At 41.0% G+C, this 23,771-nt stretch overlaps 1 protein-coding gene across 2 annotated transcripts in view; it reads right to left on the bottom strand.

Moving 5' to 3' along the window:
- Nucleotides 1-23,771, bottom strand: part of lef1 (lymphoid enhancer-binding factor 1) — a 177,483-nt gene that overhangs the window by 44,475 nt on the left and 109,237 nt on the right. For both annotated transcript variants that reach the window (XM_063046806.1, XM_063046805.1), the window contains exons 6-9: nucleotides 22,308-22,430; nucleotides 21,086-21,248; nucleotides 14,448-14,555; nucleotides 6,773-6,821 (exon numbers count right to left, since the gene is read on the bottom strand). In XM_063046806.1, the coding sequence (XP_062902876.1) occupies nucleotides 6,773-6,821; nucleotides 14,448-14,555; nucleotides 21,086-21,248; nucleotides 22,308-22,430 (443 nt within the window). The remainder of the gene's footprint in view (nucleotides 1-6,772; nucleotides 6,822-14,447; nucleotides 14,556-21,085; nucleotides 21,249-22,307; nucleotides 22,431-23,771) is intronic.

The following is a 23,771-nucleotide window of genomic DNA, read 5'->3' as shown; positions in this document are numbered from 1 at the left end:
TTATCCATACTTTCATAAGTTATTGTGTGTTATATGTAATACTCAGCTTTACACTCTGGTTTATATGCATGTATATAGTTAAAAGACAATAAACACTTGATTTCTCTTCTTTTGCATAGTCTTTGTCAGTCTTTGTTTACATAATTAATAATAAATTTACTTTGAACTTTGAACTCTTAGTTTACTAACCTATGATATCTACTTTAAAAGTGCCCATGGCTCGTTGCTGCACAGAAATAGTTTACCCTTCCACATGGAAAATAACGTTGCCTTGGGAGGGGGAAGAGGCAGCACAGGAGAAGGTTTGAGTGGTTTATGTGGGTGAAGCACCTTCAGATTTTATTTTAGGAGTTACGTGCTGTCAATTTTGATCAGCTCCCACTTGCCTCCCACTGTAGGTTGGGTAAGTGCTTGCAAACTGACAGTGGTTAAGAAATTGCGCTTGCTGCAGGGGAAAGGAGGTCAGTGGGGGGGTGGTGAAAGAAAGGAACAAGATATCTTGTTGGTGTGGTGAGTAAAGGCACTACCTACTTCTCACACACAGCCGCCTCAGCTTTAGAGCAAATCCACCTCAGCTCAACTGAATTAAGGGGATCAGGAGTGAAACCAAACTACCTGGTCACATTCCTCCCAGAAAATGTAGCTGAGTAGAGGTGACCAAACGAGATGCCCTCCATTCACATTTAGTGTTAAAACAAGGCCACTTTATGGTTGCACTGTACTTTAAGACATGGCCATTTGCAGAGAGAAGGTGTCGGCCTGAACAGAGTAGCACACAAAATGCTGGAGAGACTCATCAGGTCAGGTAGCATCTTTCAGATATTTATCTGTTGCTCTGCATTCCAGCATTTCAGTCTCTTGCATCTCCAGCCAGGAATCAATGATGGGAACAATATGATCATTGACTCTTCAGCTTAAGCCATTGACCATTTTGCATTTTAAGATTCTTCACATGTGAATGTTCGAACGAAGGTGAACAGCCCAACTCCACTCCATCTACCTTTCCTCCTGGATATCTGCAGCCCCTTGGACATCCCTGACACCTAACCTAATCACAGTACAGCTATCCTTGTCCTCAGATTTAGATTTTAACAGCTGTCTAACATCCATTGTAAAAGCAGAAAGCTCACAAGGGATGTAGGTCAAGGAAAAATGCATTAGGCATTAGATCAAATGCAAGCAGCAACCCTGTAGATCATTTTTCATGATGAATTCATATAATTGATGGATGTAGATGTGGCTAGCTAGGCCAGAATTTATTGATCATACTTAATTACCCTCAAGCACATTGGGGGATATGCAGTCACATATAAGACCATAAGATGTAGGAGCAGAATTAGGCCATTCAGCCCCTCGAATCTGTTCCACCATTTCATCATGGCTGATCCCAGATCCCATTCCACCCCAAACACCTACCCTCTCACTATATCCCTTGATGGCCAACCAATCAGGAAAATATCAGCTTCCACTTTAAATATACCCACTGACTTGGCCTATACCCCAGTCTGTGGCAGAGCATTCCACAGATTTACTACCCTTTGGTTAAAATAATTCTTCCTTACCTCTGTTCTAAAAGGTCACCTCTCAAATTTGGGGCTGTTCCCTCTAGTTTCAAATACCCCCACCCGAGGGAACATCCTCTCCACATTCACCCTATCTGGTCCTTTCAACATTTGAACGGTTTCAATGAGATTCCCATGCATACTCCAAGTGTGGCCTGATTAGTGTCTTATAAAGCTTCATCACTATTTCCTTGTTTTTCTACTCTATTCCCCTTGAAATAAATGCCAACACTGCATTTGCCTTCTTCACCACAGACTCAACCTGTGAATTAACTTTCTGGGAGTCTTGCCTGAAGACTCCTAACACCTCAGATGTTTGAATTTTCTCCAAGTGCCCTGGAACTTCATCCTTTATGATAGACTCCAATACTTTCCCAACCACTGAGGTTCAGCTAACTGGCCTATAATTTCTTCTCTTTTGTCTTCCCCCCTTCTTAAAGAGTGGAGTGACTTTTGCAATTTTCCAATCCTCCGGAATATAAGCCAGATAAAGTAAGAATAAAGAAAGACTCGAAGAATGGGTCTTACAATAAGTCATTACTATGTTTTTAATTCCACATTTACCTGAATGTACGTTTCTGAGTTGCCATTATGATTTTAAATCTTTGGAATAATGGTTCGGATCTCTGGATGCTAGTCCGGTGACATACAGTGCTACTAAAACCAATAACTAGTGTCTCTATTATCCATATCTGTACTGGTTAGATCTCTCAATTATTCCTCATCACTGCCTCTTCTCCTAGCCCCACAACCTTTGAGGGTAGTAAATGCATGGAACTATGTGGAGCAGCCAGCTAACACTTCCAAATGTATTTGGTGTTGGTGAATACCCCATTCTCACTCCAACCACTAGTTCACCCAGATATCTGCAACTTCTTAGCCATCACTAAATCCTTCCCATTTACCCTGAACTGCCTTGGCCCTCAAATTCTTAAGGCACTATGAAGATCCACCTCTTTGACAGTTCTCACTCACCTCTGTAATGCCCCCTCATTTGGCTAGAAAACTATTTTAACCAATTATCTTTCTAAGAAACAACCATAGATGTTGTCTTTTTTATTGCAACTGTAAACTCTGTACAATAGAGCATCGAGCCATCTCCTCAGAAAAGTCAGAAGTATTAGAATAAAGTAATTTATAACCTGGATTTTATGGTATTTAAAAAAAATGAAAATGTTAATTATTTCATCTAAATGTTAATTTCAAGGCGAAGAATTCTATTTTTAATGTAAATCGTGCAAGCAGATCAAATCCAGCTACCATTTTTAATTGAATATATATAGTTTGGATATTTTCTGCAACTGAAGAAGTTAAAAAGTTTCACCTCTGCTGAAAATAACTTTCTATATTTCTACCACATCTTCGCATTCTTTTTAAGAGTCCAATAGAGTGAAGTAACCTTTACAAAGTAGAAGGTACAATGGCAAGTTTGTTCCGAGCAGCTGCACAAACAAAAGTTACAAGGACCAGATCATCTGCTATTTTGTTAAGATGTTGATCGAGAGATAAATAATGGTCAGACACTTGAGATAACTGCTCTGCACTTCATTATAATAGCAGCATGAGATCATAGGCGCACTTAACATCACATCTAAAACATATCACCTCCATCACTGCAGCACTCCCTCAGTTACACAGTAGTTGTCGTGGAAACTTTGGACTCAAAGACAAGTGTGTTATCAATTGTACATGTTTATGGCAGCTTAGAAAAAAAATGTTGTCTTAAAATTTCTCTATCTCAAAAAACATGTACAAATTGCTAAAAAATATATATGTTGTCAAGCTGTCAAGTTTCAAAAAAAGGAAATGACAACAGAACCTTTACTGCCTCCAAGTATTTAGCTTCTTTAATGCTGCTGCATCCTCAGTTACATTTTGAAATGCAGTTCCTTGCAAGAGTCTGTAAATACATGCTGGCAGCTTCCCCGAACACCACAGAAAATAAACACAAGTGCTGACAGGCGTGTTAACTGCTCGAAGCTACCTGTGTTCTGCGAATGCAGGGGTTCAGTGCCTGTTAAGATCAGTACACACCTTCCTAGAAATGCAGCTTGGCAGCACGGTGGTAACATTTACTTGCACTATAGCGAAGGAGTCTGTGGTCGTTGGGCTGTGACTTTATCTGCTGGTTAATCTAACTGTAAACACACAAGCGGGGCACTGTTTTAGCTTAACATACCACCAACACTTCTGTGGCATTCACGTCATTGCACAAAAGACTTACACAGAGTCAGTACCACAAACAATTAATTTTCCTCTTCTAACCACCTACAACATCTCCTGGTGCCTCCTTAACTCTTCTAAACCCTGCAAGCTGGTTTCTAGAGATCTATTGCCAGCATGCAGCTTGTAAACACTGAACTACCATGAAGGTTGTAAAGTTATATTTACGTATGGCAATAAACCGATTCACATCCTGGCATTTGACACACTTTCAAAGTGCTGAAATAAAAACATGCAGCAGTTACCTTTGGTTTACATTCTTTTGCTAAAATGGTGTGGAAGAAAATGCAAGAGTCATGAGGTACAAAGTAATCGAACTGTACAATCTCCAAAAACAGAGGAGAGGAAGCATCGGGGAAATCCAGGGATGGTGCCAAGCTGAGAAGGGACAGTCACATTACTAAATTTCATGTCATGACCTGCACTAGGTCTGAATGTAGACAGAAAATGATTGTTGTTATAGAGGGAAACAGGTTGCTTGCTGCTACAGGGGACTAATTCTGCTCATCCTAGCTCTATCACAGTTATTTGGATCTGTACACATTTGCCAAAGTCAGAGAAGTGTTCTGTGCTCACTATTAGATATATTAGAAGAGCAGTAATATTTCAGGGAAAGTAGCATCTAACTTTCTCTTCCAGATTCAGTTTAAAATAGTAGCCAAACAAACAAAAAAAATGCATGACAATGGTTTGGATTTGATTTTACCATTCTTTCAGATCCTCTGAACAATAAAGGCTTCATGGATGCTGCCTTATCCTCTGAGTAGTTGCAGTAATTTCTGTTTATATTTTAGGTTTTCAGTGTCTGCAGTACTTGGGTTTTGAATTTCTCTCACCCTGCTGCAGATGGTCTTTGCCTGACACTCCTTGCCACTTATCTGCCCGGACTTGAAGCTGTCTTGGTCTTGCTATGTGGTAGAATGGACTACTGCGTTCGCTGAGTGGTAAATGCATCAGCATGGCACCTGGCAATGGGAGGTTGGAATGGGACTATATTGCAAGGTGGAAGCTGCAGTCTGCTGGGAGCTCAAGGATAGCCTTGCAGGTTAAACTGGGATGCTTTGCAGGGCTATAATTCTTGTCGGTAAGAAGGGGACATCCGATGCAGGGTGAAAAATATGGATGACTTGTGTCTTTTCCCAGATCTTATGGAATGTAACTCTATATATCAGATGTTCAGAATATATATCATGACATTTGCTGTTTTGTTGCTTCAGTATAGTGCAATATGCAGAATAGTGAGTTAGCGTTCACAGGTTCCTGGACTGTTCAAAAATCTAATGGTGGAGAGGAAGAAGTTGTTGTATAACTAGCTGAGTATTTCCAACAGTTTCTGGGTTGGATCCGTTTTAAGGTTGAAAAACATCCAAAGGTAACACGCAAGTAAAAACTGAAAATAATGATGTTTTAGTTCAAGTGATGGGGGTTTAAATAAATGTAGAAAGAAGAAGGAGAGGGAGAAGGGAGGAAACCACCAGATCCAATTAACAGTGGGTGCTGAGGAAATGTCCACCAATGCAGAATAAATAAATCTGGGGATGAACTGCAGCCCTGAATCCCAGAAACACTCAACATGATGATCTTTACTTGCACCCTCATCTCTTTCCAAAAACAGACAAAGGAAACTTATAGTATGTCCCCAGCCTGCGCTATATAGTTGGACCAATCCATTGTCATCAACACAGCTCAGTATCAAATCCTCCATCTCCAGTTTTAGGTAACTTGCTTTCTCTGTCTGTAACAGAGCTGGTCAATCATCAATCTATGATCATGGGGTCTGATTACTCTCTTCACTAGCATAGCCTGATGTGTTGGATATGTCCCACACTCAGTGATTAGCAGCTTTTTTTTTTGCCTGTGTGGTCACCCTCTAACTTCCCATAACCCATTTGACCAGATGGTTCCTATAACTTATTCCTGCAGAAACTTTGGCTCCATAGATAGTCCTTTTATCCTACTTATCCTTCCCAAAATTTTCTCCACAATTTAAGACTGTCTTTTTTAAATCTCCCTTGCCCAATTCTGATGAATGGTCTTTGCCATGAAACATTAGTTCTCTCTCTTTCCGGAGATACTGCCTGACCTGCTGAGTGTTCCCAAGCTTTTCTACTTTATTTCAGATTTCCAGCATTAGCAGGCAACTTTGATTTTGATTTTCATCTGCATAGCCCCAATCACCAAAGGCACTCAAGATCATATAGTTTGAGATTTTATTAAGTCACTTCTCATCCCCACCTTTTAGAATAGTGATGTAATGACTCTCTCCACTTGGGAACCAAAATTCACTCAACCCTGAGAAATGGATTTTAGAGCAAAACTCAGTTACCACACTGGAGTGGGTTCTGTTGACTTCCAATTAGCTAAGTAACACCTTATTGAATCACTGACCATCAGAATTAATTCATAACTGATTTGTAAGTTGTGTTCATGGCAATGACTTCTTCCTTATACTAATAACAACAGTTTAATAGCAGCTTGGTCCAACATTGGATGGTAATCTTGAGTTTAGAGCAAAGCACAGAATATGCAAAAGCAGACAAATACATTTAAAATGAACACAATACCTAAAAGATGCAATTTAACACACACTTCCATTTAACTTACTATTAAATTTTAGGAAGTAACCACAGAGGCTTCAAGATTACTCACATCAGATACTCCTAACACACCATGGTTTGATTACAGTTTGCATGAAGCTAATAATGACAGACAGTAAAGAGTTAATAAAGTTACAATGCCCCATATTTTACAGCTTTCCCTTCAGTTAACAAGAGTTGAAAAATGACAAGAGGCGAAAAGCAGAGGGAAATGTAACCGCTACATCAGAAAACCCAATACAATGGAACCTAGTTGAACCCATAGAAATATCTGTTGAGCAAGAATTCAATTCAGCAGGTTGAAATGTTGTGTATAAAAGGCACTAGATCCATACCAAAGTGTGAGATTTTATTTTAACGTTAATAATTTTGGCACTGTTGATTTCTTACCTGAAGTGGTTTCCTGCATCTTTTCACGTTTCCTCTTCTTCTTCTTTCCCTTCAACAGTTGAAACAAATTCAAGATAATTTTATCAAATAGTTATCTGGAGGAAACATATCTCACATAATCATCTTTAATGTTCTTCCTTTATTATTGTTCAATCTGTACTTTGGCTCAAGGACAATTTCGCCCTTGATATCTTTGTTGGTTTGGGTTGAGTGAACACATAGGCATTTAACCTGAAAGACTCAACGATGTGAACTTTAAATCTCCCCACGTTGCACTAACTAAACTGGTAATGTAGTGAAAAAGAGATGGATTTAATAATCACTTGGTTTTGATTTTAGCATCACCTTATCTTACAAGGAATCCACCTAAGTTAGGCAAGACTATCAAGCCTCTGTGCAATCTGGGGTTCCAGTCCATCAATAGGATTCAGATGGCAAATTAACTGTGTTCCAAAGGCACAGGAGGCCCGTCACTGTGAATTTATAATCCACGAGCTTCCTTAAAGATCCCAAGAGGTACAGCAGTAAAATGTATGGGAAATAGGGATGGGCAAGGTGTTGCAGCAGTTATAATTTCTGCTTCACAGCTCCTGTGAACCAGGTACAATCCTGAGCTCTGGTGCCGCCTGTGTTGAATTTGCAGGTTCAACCTGTGACTATGTGGATGTTCCCCAGGTGCCCCAGATATCTCCCACATCCTAAAGACATGCGGGTTGGTTGGTGATTGGACACTGTAAATTTCCCCTAGAATGTAAGTAAATCTGAGGGGGAGGTGACGGGAATGTGGGAAGAATTAAATGGGATCAAGGAAGGACTTGCATTAAAGTTAGTCAGCACACATTTGATGGGCTAAAGCACCTGAGTCCTACACCATAAATGAAGCCCTAGCTGCATGTACAGCACTCTGCACCTGTCCCACTTCCCGACAAGTGGTGTGAGTAGAGCATTAACTAACACCATGTTTAACTGGACTCAGACAGGAAAAGCAGTTACTGCTCTTAGGTTGGCCAGTCAGTCACATCAACAAGTGCCAAGCAACTTGCCTGGAAACTGAATGAAGGGAAGCATTTATTAATCTATTGTGTGTTCACCTACACAGGCAGAACATGTACACCAAGTCTTAAGAGAGACAGAAAATCATTGGAGTTGGGTATCCAGTCAGCAAGAAAAATTCAAAGTAAATTTATCAAAGTTATTATGATGTTATTTATCAAAGGAATTATGACGTTATAGCAATTAGTGAAACTTGGCTACAGGAGGAGCAGGACTGGCAGCTTAATATTCCAGGGTTCCGATGCTTCAGATGTGATCGAGGCAGAGGAATGAAAGGTGGGGGAGTAGCATTGTTTGTTAGGGAAAATATTACAGCAGTGCTCAGGCAGAACAGATTAGAGGGCTTGTCTACTGAGTCCTTATGGCTGGAGCTGAGAAACAGGAAAGGTATGGCCACATTAGTGGGATTGTATTACAGACCACCCAATAGTCAATGAGAATTAGAAGAGCAAATCTGCAGAGAGATAGCAGGCAACTGCAGGGAACATAAAGTTGTGGTGGTAGGGAATTTTAATTTTCCATATATTGATTGGGACTCCCATACTGTTAGGGGTCTAGATGGTTTAGAGTTTGTAAAATGTGTTCAGGAAAGTTTTCTAAATCAATATATAGAGGAACCAACTAGAGGAGATGCAATATTGGATCTCCTGTTAGGAAACGAGTTAGGACAAGTGACGGAAGTCTGTGTAGGGGAGCACTTTGGTTCCAGTGATCATAACACCATTAGTTTCAACTTGATCATGGACAAGGATAGATCTGGTCCTAGGGTTGAAGTTCTGAACTGGAAGAAGGCCAAATTTGAAGAAGTGAGAAAGGATCTAAAAAGCATAGATTGGGACTAGTTGCTCTCTGGCAAAGATGTGATTGGTAGGTGGGAAGCCTTCAAAGGAGAAATTTTGAGAGTGCAGAGTTTGTATGTTCCTGTCAGGATTAAAGGCAAAGTGAATAGAAATAAGGAACCTTGGTTCTCAAGGGATATTGCAACTCTGATAAAGAAGAAGAGGGAGTTGTATGACATGTATAGGAAACAGGGAGTAAATAAGGTGCTTGAGGAGTATAAGAAGTGCAAGAAAATACTTAAGAAAGAAATCAGGAGGGCTAAAAGAAGACATGAGGTTGCCTTGGCAGTCAAAGTGAAGGATAATCCAAAGAGCTTTTACAGGTATATTAAGAACAAAAAGATTGTAAGCGATAAAATTGGTCCTCTTGAAGATCAGAGTGGTCGGCTATGTACGGAACCAAAGGAAACGGGGGAGATCTTAAATAGGTTTTTTACGTCTGTATTTACTAAGGAAACTGGCATGAAGTCTATGGAATTAAGGGAAACAAGTAGTGAGATCATGGAAACTGTACAGATTGAAAAAGAGGAGGTGCTTGCTGTCTTGAGGAAAATGAAAGTGGATAAATCCCCGGGACCTGACAGAGTGTTCCCTCGGACCTTGAAGGAGACTAGTGTTGAAATTGCAGGGGCCCTGGCAGAAATATTTAAAATGTCGCTGTCTACCGGTGAAGTGCCAGAGGATTGGAGAGTGGCTCATGTTGTTCTGTAGTAGAAAAAAGGATCGAAAAGTAATCCGGGAAATTATAGGCCGGTAAATTTAACGTCAGCAGTAGGTAAGTTATTGGAGGGAGTACTAAGAGACAGAATCTACAAGCATTTGGATAGACAGGGACTTATTAGGGAGAGTCAACATGGCTTTGTGCGTGGTAGGTCATGTTTGACCAATCTACTGGAGGTTTTCGAGGAGGTTACCAGGAAAGTGGATGAAGGGAAGGCAGTGGATATTGTCTACATGGACTTCAGTAAGGCCTTTGACAAGGTCCCGCATGAGAGGTTAGTTAGGAAAATTCAGTCGCTAGGTATACATGGAGAGGTGGTAAATTGGATTAGACATTGGCTCAATGGAAGAAGCCAAAGAGTGGTAGTAGAGAATTGCTTCTCCGAGTGGAGGCCTGTGACTAGTGGTGTGCCACAGGGATCAGTGCTGGGTCCATTGTTATTTGTCATCTATATCAATGATCTGGATGATAATGTGGTAAATTGGATCAGCAAATTTGCTGATGATACAAAGATTGAGGGTGTAGTAGACAGTGAGGAAGGTTTTCAGAGCCTGCAGAGGGACTTGGACCAGCTGGAAAAATGGGCTGAAAAATGGCAGATGGAGTCTAATACAGACAAGTGTGAGGTATTGCACGTTGGAAGGACAAACCAAGGTAGAACATACAGGGTTAATGGTAAGGCACTGAGGAGTGCAATAGAACAGAGGGATCTAGGAATACAGATACAAAATTCCCTAAAAGTGGCGTCACAGGTCGATAGGGTTGTAAAGAGAGCTTTTGGTACATTGGCCTTTATTAATCAAAGTATTGAGTATAAGAGCTGGAATGTTATGATGAGGTTGTATAAGGCATTGGTGAGGCCGAATCTGGAGTATTGTGTTCAGTTTTGGTCACCAAATTACAGGAAGGATATAAATAAGGTTGAAAGAGTGCAGAGAAGGTTTACAAGGATGTTGCCAGGACTTGAGAAACTCAGTTACAGAGAAAGGTTGAATAGGTTAGGACTTTATTCCCTGGAGCGTAGAAGAATGAGGGAGATTTGATAGAGGTATATAAAATTATGATGGGTATAGATAGAGTGAATGCAAGCAGGCTTTTTCCACTGAGGCAAGGGGAGAAAAAAAACCAGAGGACATGGGTTAAGGGTGAGGGGGGAAATGTTTAAAGGGAACATTAGGGGGGGTTTCTTCACACAGAGAGTGGTGGAAGTATGGAATGAGCTGCCAGACGAGGTGGTAAATGCGGGTTCTTTTTTAACATTTAAGAATAAATTGGACAGATACATGGATGGGAGGTGTATGGAGGGATATGGTCCGTGTGCAGGTCGGTGGGACTAGGCAGAAAATGGTTCGGCACAGCCAAGAAGGGCCAAAAGGCCTGTTTCTGTGCTGTAGTTTTTCTATGGTTTCTATGGTTTCTACTAATATTTCACCGAATACTACTGTGTACTTTGCTGGCATTCACAGTAAATACAAAGAAACATAATACAATCAATGAAAAAATGTACACAACAAAGATAGACAAACAGCCACAAAAGACATCAAACTGTGCAAATACAAAAAAGTAGAAAATAGTAATATTTATAATAATAAAAATAAATAAGCAATAAATATTGAGAACATGAGTTCAAGAGTCCTTGAAAGTGAGTCTAAAGATTGTAGGAATAGTTCAGTGTTGGAGTGAGTAAAGCTGAGTGAAGTTATCCCCACTGGTTCAAGAGCCTGATGTTTGAAGGGTAATAACTGTTCCTGAACCTGGTGGTGTGGAACCTAAGACTCCTGTACCTCCTTCCCGATAGCAGTAGTGAGCTATATTTGTTTTGAAACTGGCGCTTCAGGACTAAGGACGCTTTGAGATAAGATTCATGTTACAGTAAAGGTACCGCAACAAGCAACTTGGCAATATCAGAAGACAAGTTCTAATAGCTCTGTAACAGAGAGTCTATTCACAACCTCACAATGAACCTCACAATGAGGTATGACTCAATCTAGGCAAAAGACAAAGAAGTGTCCTTGCAATCTTACTACCTAAAAACTAACCTCTCCTTCTGTATGCATCTACTTGATACCTAATCTAGGAATTTGTTTTTGTGGAACTCTAATAGATGGCATGATGACATAGTCAAATGGATTCATTTTGTTTCAACTGTTCCTTTATATAACAGATTCAAAACCACACAAGGTCACTTTATACATAAGTTTGTCTGACATTGAAGAAAAAATTTTTCTTTTGAAAAGTTCTAATGAACTAGAGGAACTTAGTCTGGACTGAAATGAACCAGTTCCATAAAGATTAACTCTGATTCCCAATTGGTTAATGAAATGAAATCCTATGTAGCAGCAAAAATCCCACGTTCACTCTCCAAATTGGTCTGTCATTTACTGGTTTGATTGTAATTGCTAGTTAGTGCAAAAAAAAAAATCCTCATCCACTTGTCTTAGATGAGGAGAAGAGCCCGTCCACATTCATGATCATAACACATGGGAACATAAAGTGAGCTCTGATGTTTTGCTAGTGATTGAAAGGGAATTGAATATTTGGATGTCAAAATCTCCATGATTAATTAGTGCCTTTTAGGCATGGTAAAAGAAAGCTCTGTAGAGCTATATCTTAGTCAATGGCTTTGGTAGGGAAGAATTAGAGAACTCTTGGAGAAAAAGCAGATTCTAAAACAGGAGGGCATAGATTTAAGATGAGATTAAACTGGACTTGACGGGAAACTTTCTTTACACAGAGGATGTTGTGTATACGGAATTAGCTGCCAGAAGATGTAATGTCCTTAAAAGACATTTGGACAGGTACAGGGATCAAAAAGTTTTAAGACGATAGACATAGGAGCAAAATTGGGCCAGTTGGCCCATTGTGTCTGTTTTGCCACTTGATCATGGATGATTTATTTTCCCTCTCAACCCCATTCTCCTGCCTTCTCTCTGCAACCTTTGATGCCCTTACCAATCGGAAACCTATCAAACTCTGCTTTAAATATACTCAAAGACTTTGCCTCCACAGCTGCATGGGGCAATGAATTTACAGATTCGCCACCTTCTGGCTAAAGAAATTTCTTCTCATCTCTGATCTAAAGGGATATCCATCTATTCTGAGACTGTGCCCTCTGGTCCTACACTTCCCCCACTATAGGAAACATCCTCTCGAAATCCACTCTGTCCAGGCCCTTCAATAGTCCTGCAAAAGGGTTTCAGCCGAAAACGTTGACTGTCCTGTTTTCCACAGATTCTTCCTGGCCTGCTGCGTTCCTCCAGCATTTTGAATGTGTTACTCAGATTTCCAGCATCTGCAGATTTTCTCTTGTTTGCTCCTTCAGTATTTGGTAGGTTTCAATGAGATCTCCCCTCATTCTTCTAAACTCTAGCAAGTACAGCCTAGAGCCATCAAACGGTCTTCATACATTAACCCTTTCATTCCTGGGAACATTCTTGTAAACCTCCTCTGGACCATCTCCAATGCCAACATATCCTCTTAGATTTAGGGCCTAAAACTCGCAATGTTCCAAATGTGGTCTAACCAATGCCTTATAAAACCGCAGCATTACAGCATTGCTCTTATACTCTAGTTCTCTCGAAATGAATGGTACCATTGCTCTTGCCTTCCTCACTACCGACTCAACATGCAAGATAATATTTAGGCAATCATGTACTAAGACTCCCAAATACTTTGTACCTCTGATTTCTGAATTCACTCTCCATTTTGAAAATATTCTGTCCTTTTATTCCTTCTACTGAAATGCGGATCATACACTTTCATGCACCCTATTCCATCCGTCACTTCTTTGCCCATTCTCCTAATCTGTCTGTCCTTCCACAAACTCTCTGTTTCCTAAAACACCACCCGCCCCTCTGCCAAAGTTTAAAGGAATATGGGCCACCAACCAGAGGCGAATAGGACAAGCTCAGGTAGGCAACTTGGCTGGCATGACGATGTTAGGCCGAAGAGTTCCATGGTTGCATGCCAAATGCCTCTATGACCCTAACAAGGCAGATGGTCTCGTTTAATAGAAATCACCCGATTTTCTCTCCCGTTGACCTATAATGGGCTGGCTTACTGCCCAGGCAATGAAGATGCTGGTTAGCCCTGGTGTCTGGTGAAGGTTATCTGCTCGTTTGAAAACAGACATCAATCCCACTAAAACACCTCATGCTAAACACAATACAACAGAGATGAAAATAATTCTCCTCTCTCAACAAGGAAAGGTTTGCTGGCTCATTCCTGTGAGCACCATGTCCTTTCAACAAGACTCATTCTTTATCAGGAACAATCAAAGAATTTATTAAAACAAGATTTTAAAGCTGGCGATTGAGCTTGTGAGGTGATAGCTGTATTTGCTGCAAACATTCACAGCTGCCACATCACGTGATATCATAATGACCACCAATTTGAATAAGTGCTAAATTAAAATACGGACAAACAATCCCAATTACCAAGCCATAAAACAAAGCCACAGCAGTCTAGAAATTGAGTGCACCTCATGTGTCCAATGCAGTTTTAGCCTTGTTTGTACAAGGAGACAAGTTTGGCTGAACAATGAGCCATAGAGCTATAGATCTGTAAGACACAGACACTTCGACACTTTGCCAAACAAGATGCTCAGGAAAACTAGTCCCATTTGTCCGCATTCGTTCCCAACCTGGGATCCATGGCTCTCTTCTTTAACGTTATTGGTCCATGGTATTAAGAAGGTTTGGAACCCCAGCCCCTCTGTTCTGTAACACTAACCTAAATCTTTCCTATATCTACAGTCAAAAATTCTTTTAAATGCTGTTACTGTACCAGGTTCATCCACTTCCTCTGGCAGCTCATTCCACATACATACTATGTTCTACATCAGAAAGTTGCCTCTCAGGTTCCTATTTGAGCCTCCTAAAATATGGCTTTGTTCTTCTTTCCCAACCCTGGGAAAAAGACTGTGTGCATTCATCCTATTGATGTTCCCTTATATAATAGGTGTGAGTTCCCACTCATGAACCAGAAATATAAGAAAATGTTGGAAGCAAAACTAAAGCCAAAGACCCTTTTAGATTCCCAGACAAAGCTATAAGAAACTTACATAGTTATCCCTTGCAGACCAGCCTGGGTAAAGTTGCATGTGTAGTTGCCTCTCCTTTCGAGCCAGTTCATAGTACTTGGCTTGCTCCTCACGAGACAAAGCATGCCACTAGAATAGGAAGAAAATGAGTGGAATATTATTCAACACATTCATCTGAGCTAAGTGAGTTGAGAACAACAGGTTAGAAATAGATGACTGCAGTTCACTTGTCCTTTCAGAATTTAGTTACGGTACTTGTTAGTTCTCTACAGAACAACATGAGGCCAGGGAACTATTGGCCAGTGAGCCCAATCTCAGTTATATGGAAAGAACTGGGAAGAACTCTGTAGGACAAGTTCTGGAATCACTTGGGTAGTCAAGGACTGATCAGGAACAGTCACGGTTTTCCGCATTAGAGATCATGTCTAACATGCCATATCTTTTGGAAATTTTAAACCTAAGGGGATAGATTAAGGTAGGACAATGTGTGTTGCCTACATGGACTTTATCTATATTTTGCAAGGCTCTACATGGTCACCTGATCTGGAAAGTTAGGCCACATGGGATTCCGAGAGAGCTAATGTGGTTGATTCAGAATTGGCTAGGATAAGAAGCAGATTGTGATGGTTGAAGGTCAGTTCTCCAACTGGAGGTCTGTGGCTGGTGTGGTGCCCTAAGGATCACTGTTGGGAACTCTGTTATTAATTTATGTGAATGAATTGGATATGAATGCAATGGCATGATATAAAGTTTGCTGATGATACTAAATTAGGGGGTCTTGTTGATAGTGAAGTGACTTACAATGAATTGATCAGTTAGGGGGGATGGGCCGAGGAATGGTAAATGGTTTTCAACTTGGATAAGTGTGAAATGATGCATTTTGGACAATCAAACCAGAATAAGAATGATAGTGAGAATAGTGGTGCATGGTTGAGTGTTACAGAACAGAGAGGCTGGGAGTATAAGTACACAGTTTGTTGAAAGTGGCGCACAAGTAGACAAATTGATGAAGAAGGCATTTAGCATGCTGGCCTTCATTAGTCAGGGCATCGAAATGTGCTGCTGGTGAGACCACACTTGGAGTACTGTGCACAGTTTTAATCACAATGTTAGTGGAAAGATATTGCCCAGCTGGAGAGGGTGCAGAAGAAATCTGCAAGGATGTTGACAGGACAGGAGAGTCCGAGTTATAGGGAGAGGGTGACCATGTTGGATATTTATTCCTTGGAGCATAGTAGAATGAGGGATAATCTCACAGAGGTTTATAAAATTAATGGGGAAAAGACTGTAATTGTCTTTGGTAGCCTGGTAAAACTGGTAGCCTGCTTCACACGGCACTGCAGTCTGATTCATGATAACATTATGGGTTCTCCAGTCACACTCACAGGTACATACCCACACTTTAAGGAAGACTGGGCTGCACATGGCTGTGCTGGGAGGCTAGCAGGATCCCTCTCCCTGAGCACTGCTGTTAACGGGAATGCAAAATGGATCTTTGCCTTCTACAGCAGTCACCTGCAGTGGGGAGAACCTGCCTGAAAGGGCTGGTGTTGGTTGTTCTAGGGTCCCCCACTGCTGAGATACAGGTCTGGTCCCTTGCCAGCATGATGAGTATGGCCTGAGAGCAACTACTCTATGTATTGCACAGATCCTGCCTTCTCTCTTCAGCCTGAGAGTGACCATATGATCACATTGCTCCTTCTGGGTATGGTGGAAGTTTGTAACTCTCCCTCTGTTTGATTCCTCAAGCTTGAAGGCCAGTGACCACTGTTGCTATCATAGAGATGAGGGAGTTTTTCTGTGTCTTGTAGATAATCTACAGGCTTTTGGGCTTCAGGAAGTGAGTCATTTATCACAAGGATACTCAGTTCCAACCTGTTCCCCAACCGCAATATTTATGTGGCTGGTCCAGTTGAGTTTCCGACCACCTTCCCCCAGCATCTCCTCCCTCAAGCATGTTGATAGTGGAGAAGTCAGTAATGTCAAGCGAATAAATATCAACGGTTAATTGTTAGAATTCCTTTTACTGGGGGTGTTTTTTAGTTGCTCTTTAGTGGTACAAATGTTATTTGCCATTTGTCAATCATGCCTGGGTGTTGATCAGGTTTATCTACACACGGGCAAGGATTGCTTCACTTACTGCAATGCTGTGAAGTCATCAATGAATGACCTTGTGATGAGGGAAGGTCATTTGTGAAGTAGATCCCGTCAGCGTTATGCTTACAAATGACCCTTGCTACCACACTTGGTCAACCACTGCCTTGATGTTGTAAAGGTATTCATTCTCACTTCACCACTGGAACTTGGGAAAACACAAACTGGGCATCATAGGTTTTATAGGGCCAGAGGGAACAGAGGCAAGAACAGGTCATTTGGTCCCTATGTTTCTTGGCACTGGTAATAAATGCTGGTATATCCATTGACAACTCCAGTCTCACAAATAAATAAAAGTATCCTTTCGCTGAGTGTTGCGTGATAAGTGCGCTGTATTAGGTTTGTTTTCCATGGCTACGACCATGGTGGTCTCCTCTTCATTGCTGTATCAGTTTCTGTCCTATAATAATCCCACTGCATTCTGCCTACCACTGAAAGAGGTCCACAGCGGACGCTATCTCCCTGGCTCTACATTCATCCCTGGAGTATCTAGACTGTAAGGACACATCCATCAGACTATTGTTTATTGACTATATTTCTGCCTTAAATACTATTATTCCAAGAAAACTCATCACTGAACTCTGGACCCCGAGAGTCAATGCCTCCCTCTGCAACTTGATCCTTTACGTTCTGGCCAACAAACTGCAAATATTGTATCATTTCTTAATGCATGCATTACTAAATGACTATAAAAGAGGACTACGTGTCTTCATAATCTAAACAGTAAGGAGAGACAGCAATACCTCTGCTGCAATTATTCTCATAACTGGTGCTCCTCGGCCCTCTACTCTGCATTCATGACTGCATGGCCAGATTGTACTCTAATCCAATCTACAAGTTTGCACAAGATACCATTGTAGTGGGCCTGTTTCATACTGTGATGAGTTTGAGTCCAGATGACAACCTTATCTTGAATGTCACCAAAACAAGAGAGCTGGTCATTGACTTCAGGAAGAGGTGGGGGGGAAGGGGTGCATGCTCTTTCTACATCAATGGTGTTGACATTGAGAGGGTTCAGAGATTCAAGTTGCTAGGTGTGAAGATTACACCAAGCCTAAGTCAACACCACAGCCAAGAAAGCTCACTAACATCTCTACTTCCTCAGAAGGCTAAAGAAATTTGGTATATTCCCATTAACCCTTTCTATTTTTTATCAATGCACCACAGAAAGCATCCTACCTGGATGCATAAAACCTTGGTATTACAACTGCTCTGCCTGGACCTGCAAGAAACTACAGAGAATTGTAGACACACCTCACCACATCAGGGAAACCAGCTTTCCCTCCATTATCTCTGTCTGTACTTCACAATGCCTCGGTAAAGCGGACAAAATAATCAAAGACCCCAACCACTCCGGGCATTCTTCCTTCTCACCTCTTGCATTGGGCAGAAGATACAAAATCCTGAAATCCTGAAGGTAAGCTTCTACCCCTGCTGTTATGAAATAGTTATGTAGTATGATAAGATGTACTCTTGACCTCACAATCTATGCGTTGTCTGTAGCTGTTACTCATTATTCTGCATTGATACTATTTGACTTTGTTTTACTTCAATGCTCTGCATAATAATTTGATCTGTATGAACAGCATACAAAACAAGCTTTTCACTGCACTGTATCTCAGTACATGTATTTTTAACAATAATAGACCCGTTTCAACCAATTCCAAGGTGAGAGATGAGATCATGACTGGGGAGGAAAATTGGACAATTCTGTTAAGATGTGTCTACGGTGGTTCAGCTTAAGTTACCTTTTACATTCTCTGACATTGCTGATAATAAAACAGCATTTTGTATACTAGTAGAAGCAAAGAATACACTCATTGGCCAAGGGCAGAGCACATGCTCCTGTTGACAGCAGAAGGGTTGAGGTTATGAGGGATGAGAGCTTCAGGTTCCCAAGAGTGATCACCAGTAGCTTGGCCTGACCCAACCTCTTTGATGTCATCGCCAAGAAAGCTCACCAATGTCCGCACTTCCTCAGGAGGCTAAAGAAACTTGGCGCGTCCCTGTCGATCCTTACCAATTTTTATCAATGCACCTTAGGACGCATTCTATCTGAATGCAACATGGCTTGGCACAGCAACTGCTCTGAGCATGAGCACAGGAAACTGCACAGAGTTGTGGATGCAGCTCCGCATAAAATGGAAACTGGAACTGGCTCCCACTCTATGGACTCTGTCTATACTTCTTGTTGCCTCAGTAAAGCAACCAGCATAATCAAAGACCCCACCCCACTTCAAACATTCTTTTTTCTCCCCTCTCCCATCAGGCAGAAGATATAAAAGCCTGAAAGCACATAGCATCCGCATCAAGGACAGCTTCTATTCTGTTGCTATAAGAGTATCGAACCGTTCCCTAGTTTGACAAGGTGGATTTTTCACCTCGTAATTTACCTCGTTATGACCTTGCACCTTATTGTCTATCTCTGCTCCGTTTTCTTTGTAACTTTAACATGCATTCTGCAGTCCATTATTGTTTTACCTTGTACCACCTCAATGTATTGTTGTAATAAATTGATCGATATGAATGGCATGCAACACAAATTATTCACTGCTCCTTGGTACATGCAACAATAATAAACCAATTTACCATTAAATGGATCTCCTGATTTTTGTCTCCATTTAAAACAGTAAGAGCAGGGTGCAAAAACAAACAATATTCATAATGGCGTCTGCAAAGCTACCAGACCACTATACAAACGTAACTGCCTAACTAATGTCCTTTGCTTAGGATCTCTCTAAACCCAGTCTGGACTGCGTGTCATCTCTAGACCCATGTTGTTGACTCTTAAATGTAAATCAGGGGTAATTAGGGCAAAAATATTAGGTGCCGAGGTTGTCACTAACATACACATCGTATGTACAGAGATCTGCATTCATTCAGAGTATTAAAAAAAACACTATTGCCGAAGGATATAGGATCATTCTCAACTACAGATCTCCAAATAGTCCTTTAGTTTTCAAACCTTCCTACTTTCAGACAGAGACACGCATTTTTATGAAGTCCCATTTTAATTGCCTATCCAGAATCATCCTGATGTCTTCAGGGATTAAAAATTAATCTCCGAGAAGCGTAGAAAAGTGATGGGGAAAAGAAGCCTTACTTTTCTTTGAACACACCTCTTTATTAATTATAAGAAAATTGAAATTAGGGAAAAAGAACAGTTTGAAAAGAACTATTGAATCAACTATTGAATTGGGGGCTAGATGTTATGGTCCAGTAATCAATAATAGGAACATGAGATTAATATGATCTATGTCTCCTGATTTTTTTCCAATCAGAACTGATTGCTCTATCACATGACATCATGAGGCTTGAGCAGGTAATTTAAACATTCAGGAAACTTTCGTATACAAAGGTTCCTTTGTTTCTTTCTCAGCTCAGCCTGCTTCACCTCCTCCACCATTCAATCTTTGACAATAAAGAAGACTGTTGCTCATGTGCATTTCAGAATCACCCTGCAGAACAAACTTGTCAAACTTAGAAGGGGGGTTGTCAGTGGGACTTTTCTTTTTGTTATGTATCAAATAACAGAACAAAGGAGTATAGCCAGGGGCAGTGGTAAGTAGAGGGGCAGATATCACTTAAAAACAGACACTGGCGACTTTCACAAGATATGAAAGGCCAGAATTATGTGTGCAGGGATGCCATTGGGTTTGCATAGGACCTTTGTGTGACCCAGCACCGGTTGCATATGGTTTATCTTTACGTTGATAATGCTGAACCAAGCTGTTTCCCTCTCTGGCCATTGCAACCACAATCAATTCTCCCTGGGATATATGCAGCACCGTTGTGCTTTCAGCAACAGATGCCACCTTTCCTTGGCGTTCCCAAAAATTACTGATGCGTCCTTTTCAACTTGCACGTATGAAAACTTAGAAAAACAAATGACTTAGTGTGTTATTTTATTTGGATATTTTTGATTCATTAGTTATTCAGAGGAAGAAGATAGCGGGAAGTCAACTACTATTTAATGAAACTCCGGAGATATTAACAACTGAACTGGTATCCAAGAGATGGCCACTTATTTAGAACTATAGTTGATGGTTGAACAGGGAGTGTCAGACAGTGTGAAATATTCCAATATTATTCATAGTAGTACTGCAAAGTAAAGCCTGTCTGAATGTGGAGTGACTCCAGGAGAGCGGTTAACACCCAGATTTCTACTGTACTGTCAGAGTATCTCCACATCTCCTTACAATACTGGAAACAGGCTTTTCCCACAGAAACTGGCTGTAACAACACATAGGATGCCACACTGGACCTAGCTACGGAAAGAAAGCTAACTCGGACCACTGACACCCAATGTAGGAATTTAAATCTTTTTGTGAGACAGGAGTTGCTGGTGGAAAGACCAGTGTGTATTTCCAATCCCAAACTGCTCTTCAGGAGGGATGGTTGTGAGTCACCTTCCTGAACCACTGCAGAATGAAGTCTAGACTAAAATAATTTCCAATGGCTTGCTACAAAAGACAGAACTCTATTAATGCAGAACGCCTGCTTACCCTTCTGCCAAGGATCTGATTGATGGCTGCACTCTCTTTCAGTGTACACTCTGCGACCACATTTGCTCTCATCTCCTTCATGTATAACATGAAGGCATTAAGGGGCTTCTTGATGTGAGGTTTCTTGGCCTCCTGCTCTTTCCTCGTTTCATGCTGAGGTTTTCTGCAGGGAAAAAATATATACTGTTGACCTATTTTCCTTCTAATTTGTAATGACCGGTGTGCGCAAAAATCTTGTGCTGTGCAATTTTTTTGCCCAGTGAAAACAACACGTGCGTACTGAAGAAATTCTTCAATAAAGTTCTAAAATTTGCAGACAAATCATTGCAAACTCCACTTTGTCAACACTTTCCACATCAGAAACCAGAAAAGGAAATGTGATTGTGTACAATCCTGAAATATACTTAACAGTACGAGGTAGAGGGCAACAACCGTTTGTGGGCAGTTTAAATTCCTTTGCGTGCTAGTAGCAAAAGATGTGTGCATGGCACATGTGCACACCTTAGAGGGGACATTGCTCTTGACCTACGTGAAGCTTTCCCACCTTGCAAACATCCAATAAGAGATAAAATCTCTTATTGGCATCTCCTCCAGCCTGATCAGTTTCCTAACTTAGGGAGCAACAGATGACAAGGTGAAGGCCAAATCATCCCAAAGTCTGCTCTGTCATGGAGCAAGATCATATTTGATCTGCAACTTAACTCCATCTCCCCTCTGGGCTCTCTGACCTAGTATAACTCTAACAGGTTAGGCAGCATCTGGAGAAAGAGGGACAGTTCGCAACTCTGCAGAAGGGTCTGGTAGCGTAGTGGTTAGCATGACGCTATTACAGCTTGGGATGTTCCAGAATTCAGAGTTCATTTCTGGTGCCATCTGTTAGGAGTTTGTACATTCACCCGTGGTCATGCAGCTTTCCTCCGGGTGCTCTGGTTTCCTCCCACAGTGCAAAGGCAAAATTGTTAGTAGAATAATGGGTCCTTGTAAATTGTCCAGTGTGAGTATAGGTGGGTTGCTGGGTGGTGTAGCTCACTGGATCAGAGGGGTCTGTTCTGCTCTGTATCTCTAAATAAATAAAAATGACCTGAAGTGATAATTGCTTCCCTTCTGTTTTCTGTGCTTTATTTCATATTTGCCTCCAGTGTTTTGAGTTTTACAAAACCTACCATCCTCTGGTTTGGAAGTTTGAACAATGATTTTCAACTTCTCCAAGTTATCAACTTACGTGTTCATGAGTTCAATCTCATTGTGAATGGGTTCCTGCTTGATTTGGTGGTTCTCAATGGCTGGGTGAGGAATTCCAGTTGTATGAGGACCGGGGTGGGTAGGAACCATGGGATGTGAAAACCTGAAACAAGACAGGTAAAACAAAAAACACTGAATTTAATAGAGTGCAAATTCTGTACAATTCAGAGTTGATTGTGAACTCAGCTAGAGTAGAAAGTGTTAATAATAGATAAAGTGGGTGGTGTAAATCTACCCACTCGCTCGTGTTTAAACGCAAACATTCATATCAAGCTAACATTCCCTTGTGTTCAATGGAACAAGAAGGTCTAAGAGCCTTAAGCAGCATTTGACTGCTTGTAAACCAACAAAAACTTGTGTCGAGCCAAAATACTGGGACACAAGTTTAATGAAACTAAAAGTGCATTCACAGAGGAAAGTAAGGTAGGAAAATGGAGAAGTTGGGGAAGGGGCTCCAAAGCGAAAAGTCATAGAATCATACAACGTGGATACAGGCCCTTCAGCCCTCCATGTCCATACTGGCCATCTAATACCTTGCTACACTAATCCCATTTTCTAGCTGTCAGCCCATAGCTATGTCTTGCCAATTCAACACCTTGCCTAGATACTAAGTCATAGATTATTAGAGTATGGAAACAGGTTAGGAGTGGAAAAATCATGGAGGGGTGTGAGCAGGAGAGGATTGTAGCACTGAGGTACATCCTAAGAGGGTATCTGTGCAAGTTAGCAAACCTAGTGTAAGATGTTTGAAGAGAACTTTTTACAGAATCAACACATGAACGACCCCAAGTTAAATTCAAAGTCACCAGAGTGCCGAGCACATGAATACCCCCTTGGAAGAAGCTGCACATACAAATCTTTTGGAAGTGGAATAGTAGAATAATGCTGAGGGAACAGAGTGAGCTCAGGTTTCATTTGGTATAGAGGTCCAAATAAACTATGTTTTATTTGTCTAGATTATATGTGCAATGCCAATTATCATTACAGATAATGATTGGTCAGTCAGTCATAACTTGGGTACAACTCAGCAAAGTGGCAGTAAGTTGTTATTTAATCACTTTCCCTTACGTATATTTTGTCAGCTTCTTGCCTAATTTCAGTATACAGGTATCTGTGTTATAAAACAGCCAAAATCCTCCTCTGAAGATCACAGGATATTCATCCAGGCTTGACGTTATCTGGAAGAAAGACTGATCATCCATTTGTACTAACTCTTCAGTTCGTTTTCCCAAAGGAAGGCCGGTGGCTTCTTTCTCCATAGACACTGGCTGCTCAGCTGTGAATTGTCAGCATGCTTTGGCTTTGTTTTAAACTGTCGCAGTGACATTCTGCCCAGAAAGTCAGAAAGCCTTTCATAAGATGAAGGCCAATTAGTCACAGTATCAGTAGAGGTTACAGAAAACAGGGAAACAAAGGGATTTCTCAACTTCTCGTCATGTTTTTC

Source organism: Mobula hypostoma, chromosome 4 (genome assembly GCF_963921235.1).
Source record: "Mobula hypostoma chromosome 4, sMobHyp1.1, whole genome shotgun sequence".
Taxonomy (NCBI): Eukaryota; Metazoa; Chordata; class Chondrichthyes; order Myliobatiformes; family Myliobatidae; genus Mobula; species Mobula hypostoma.
The sequence above is the reverse complement of the archived record's forward strand: the minus strand, read 5'-3'. Positions and strand labels throughout refer to the sequence as shown.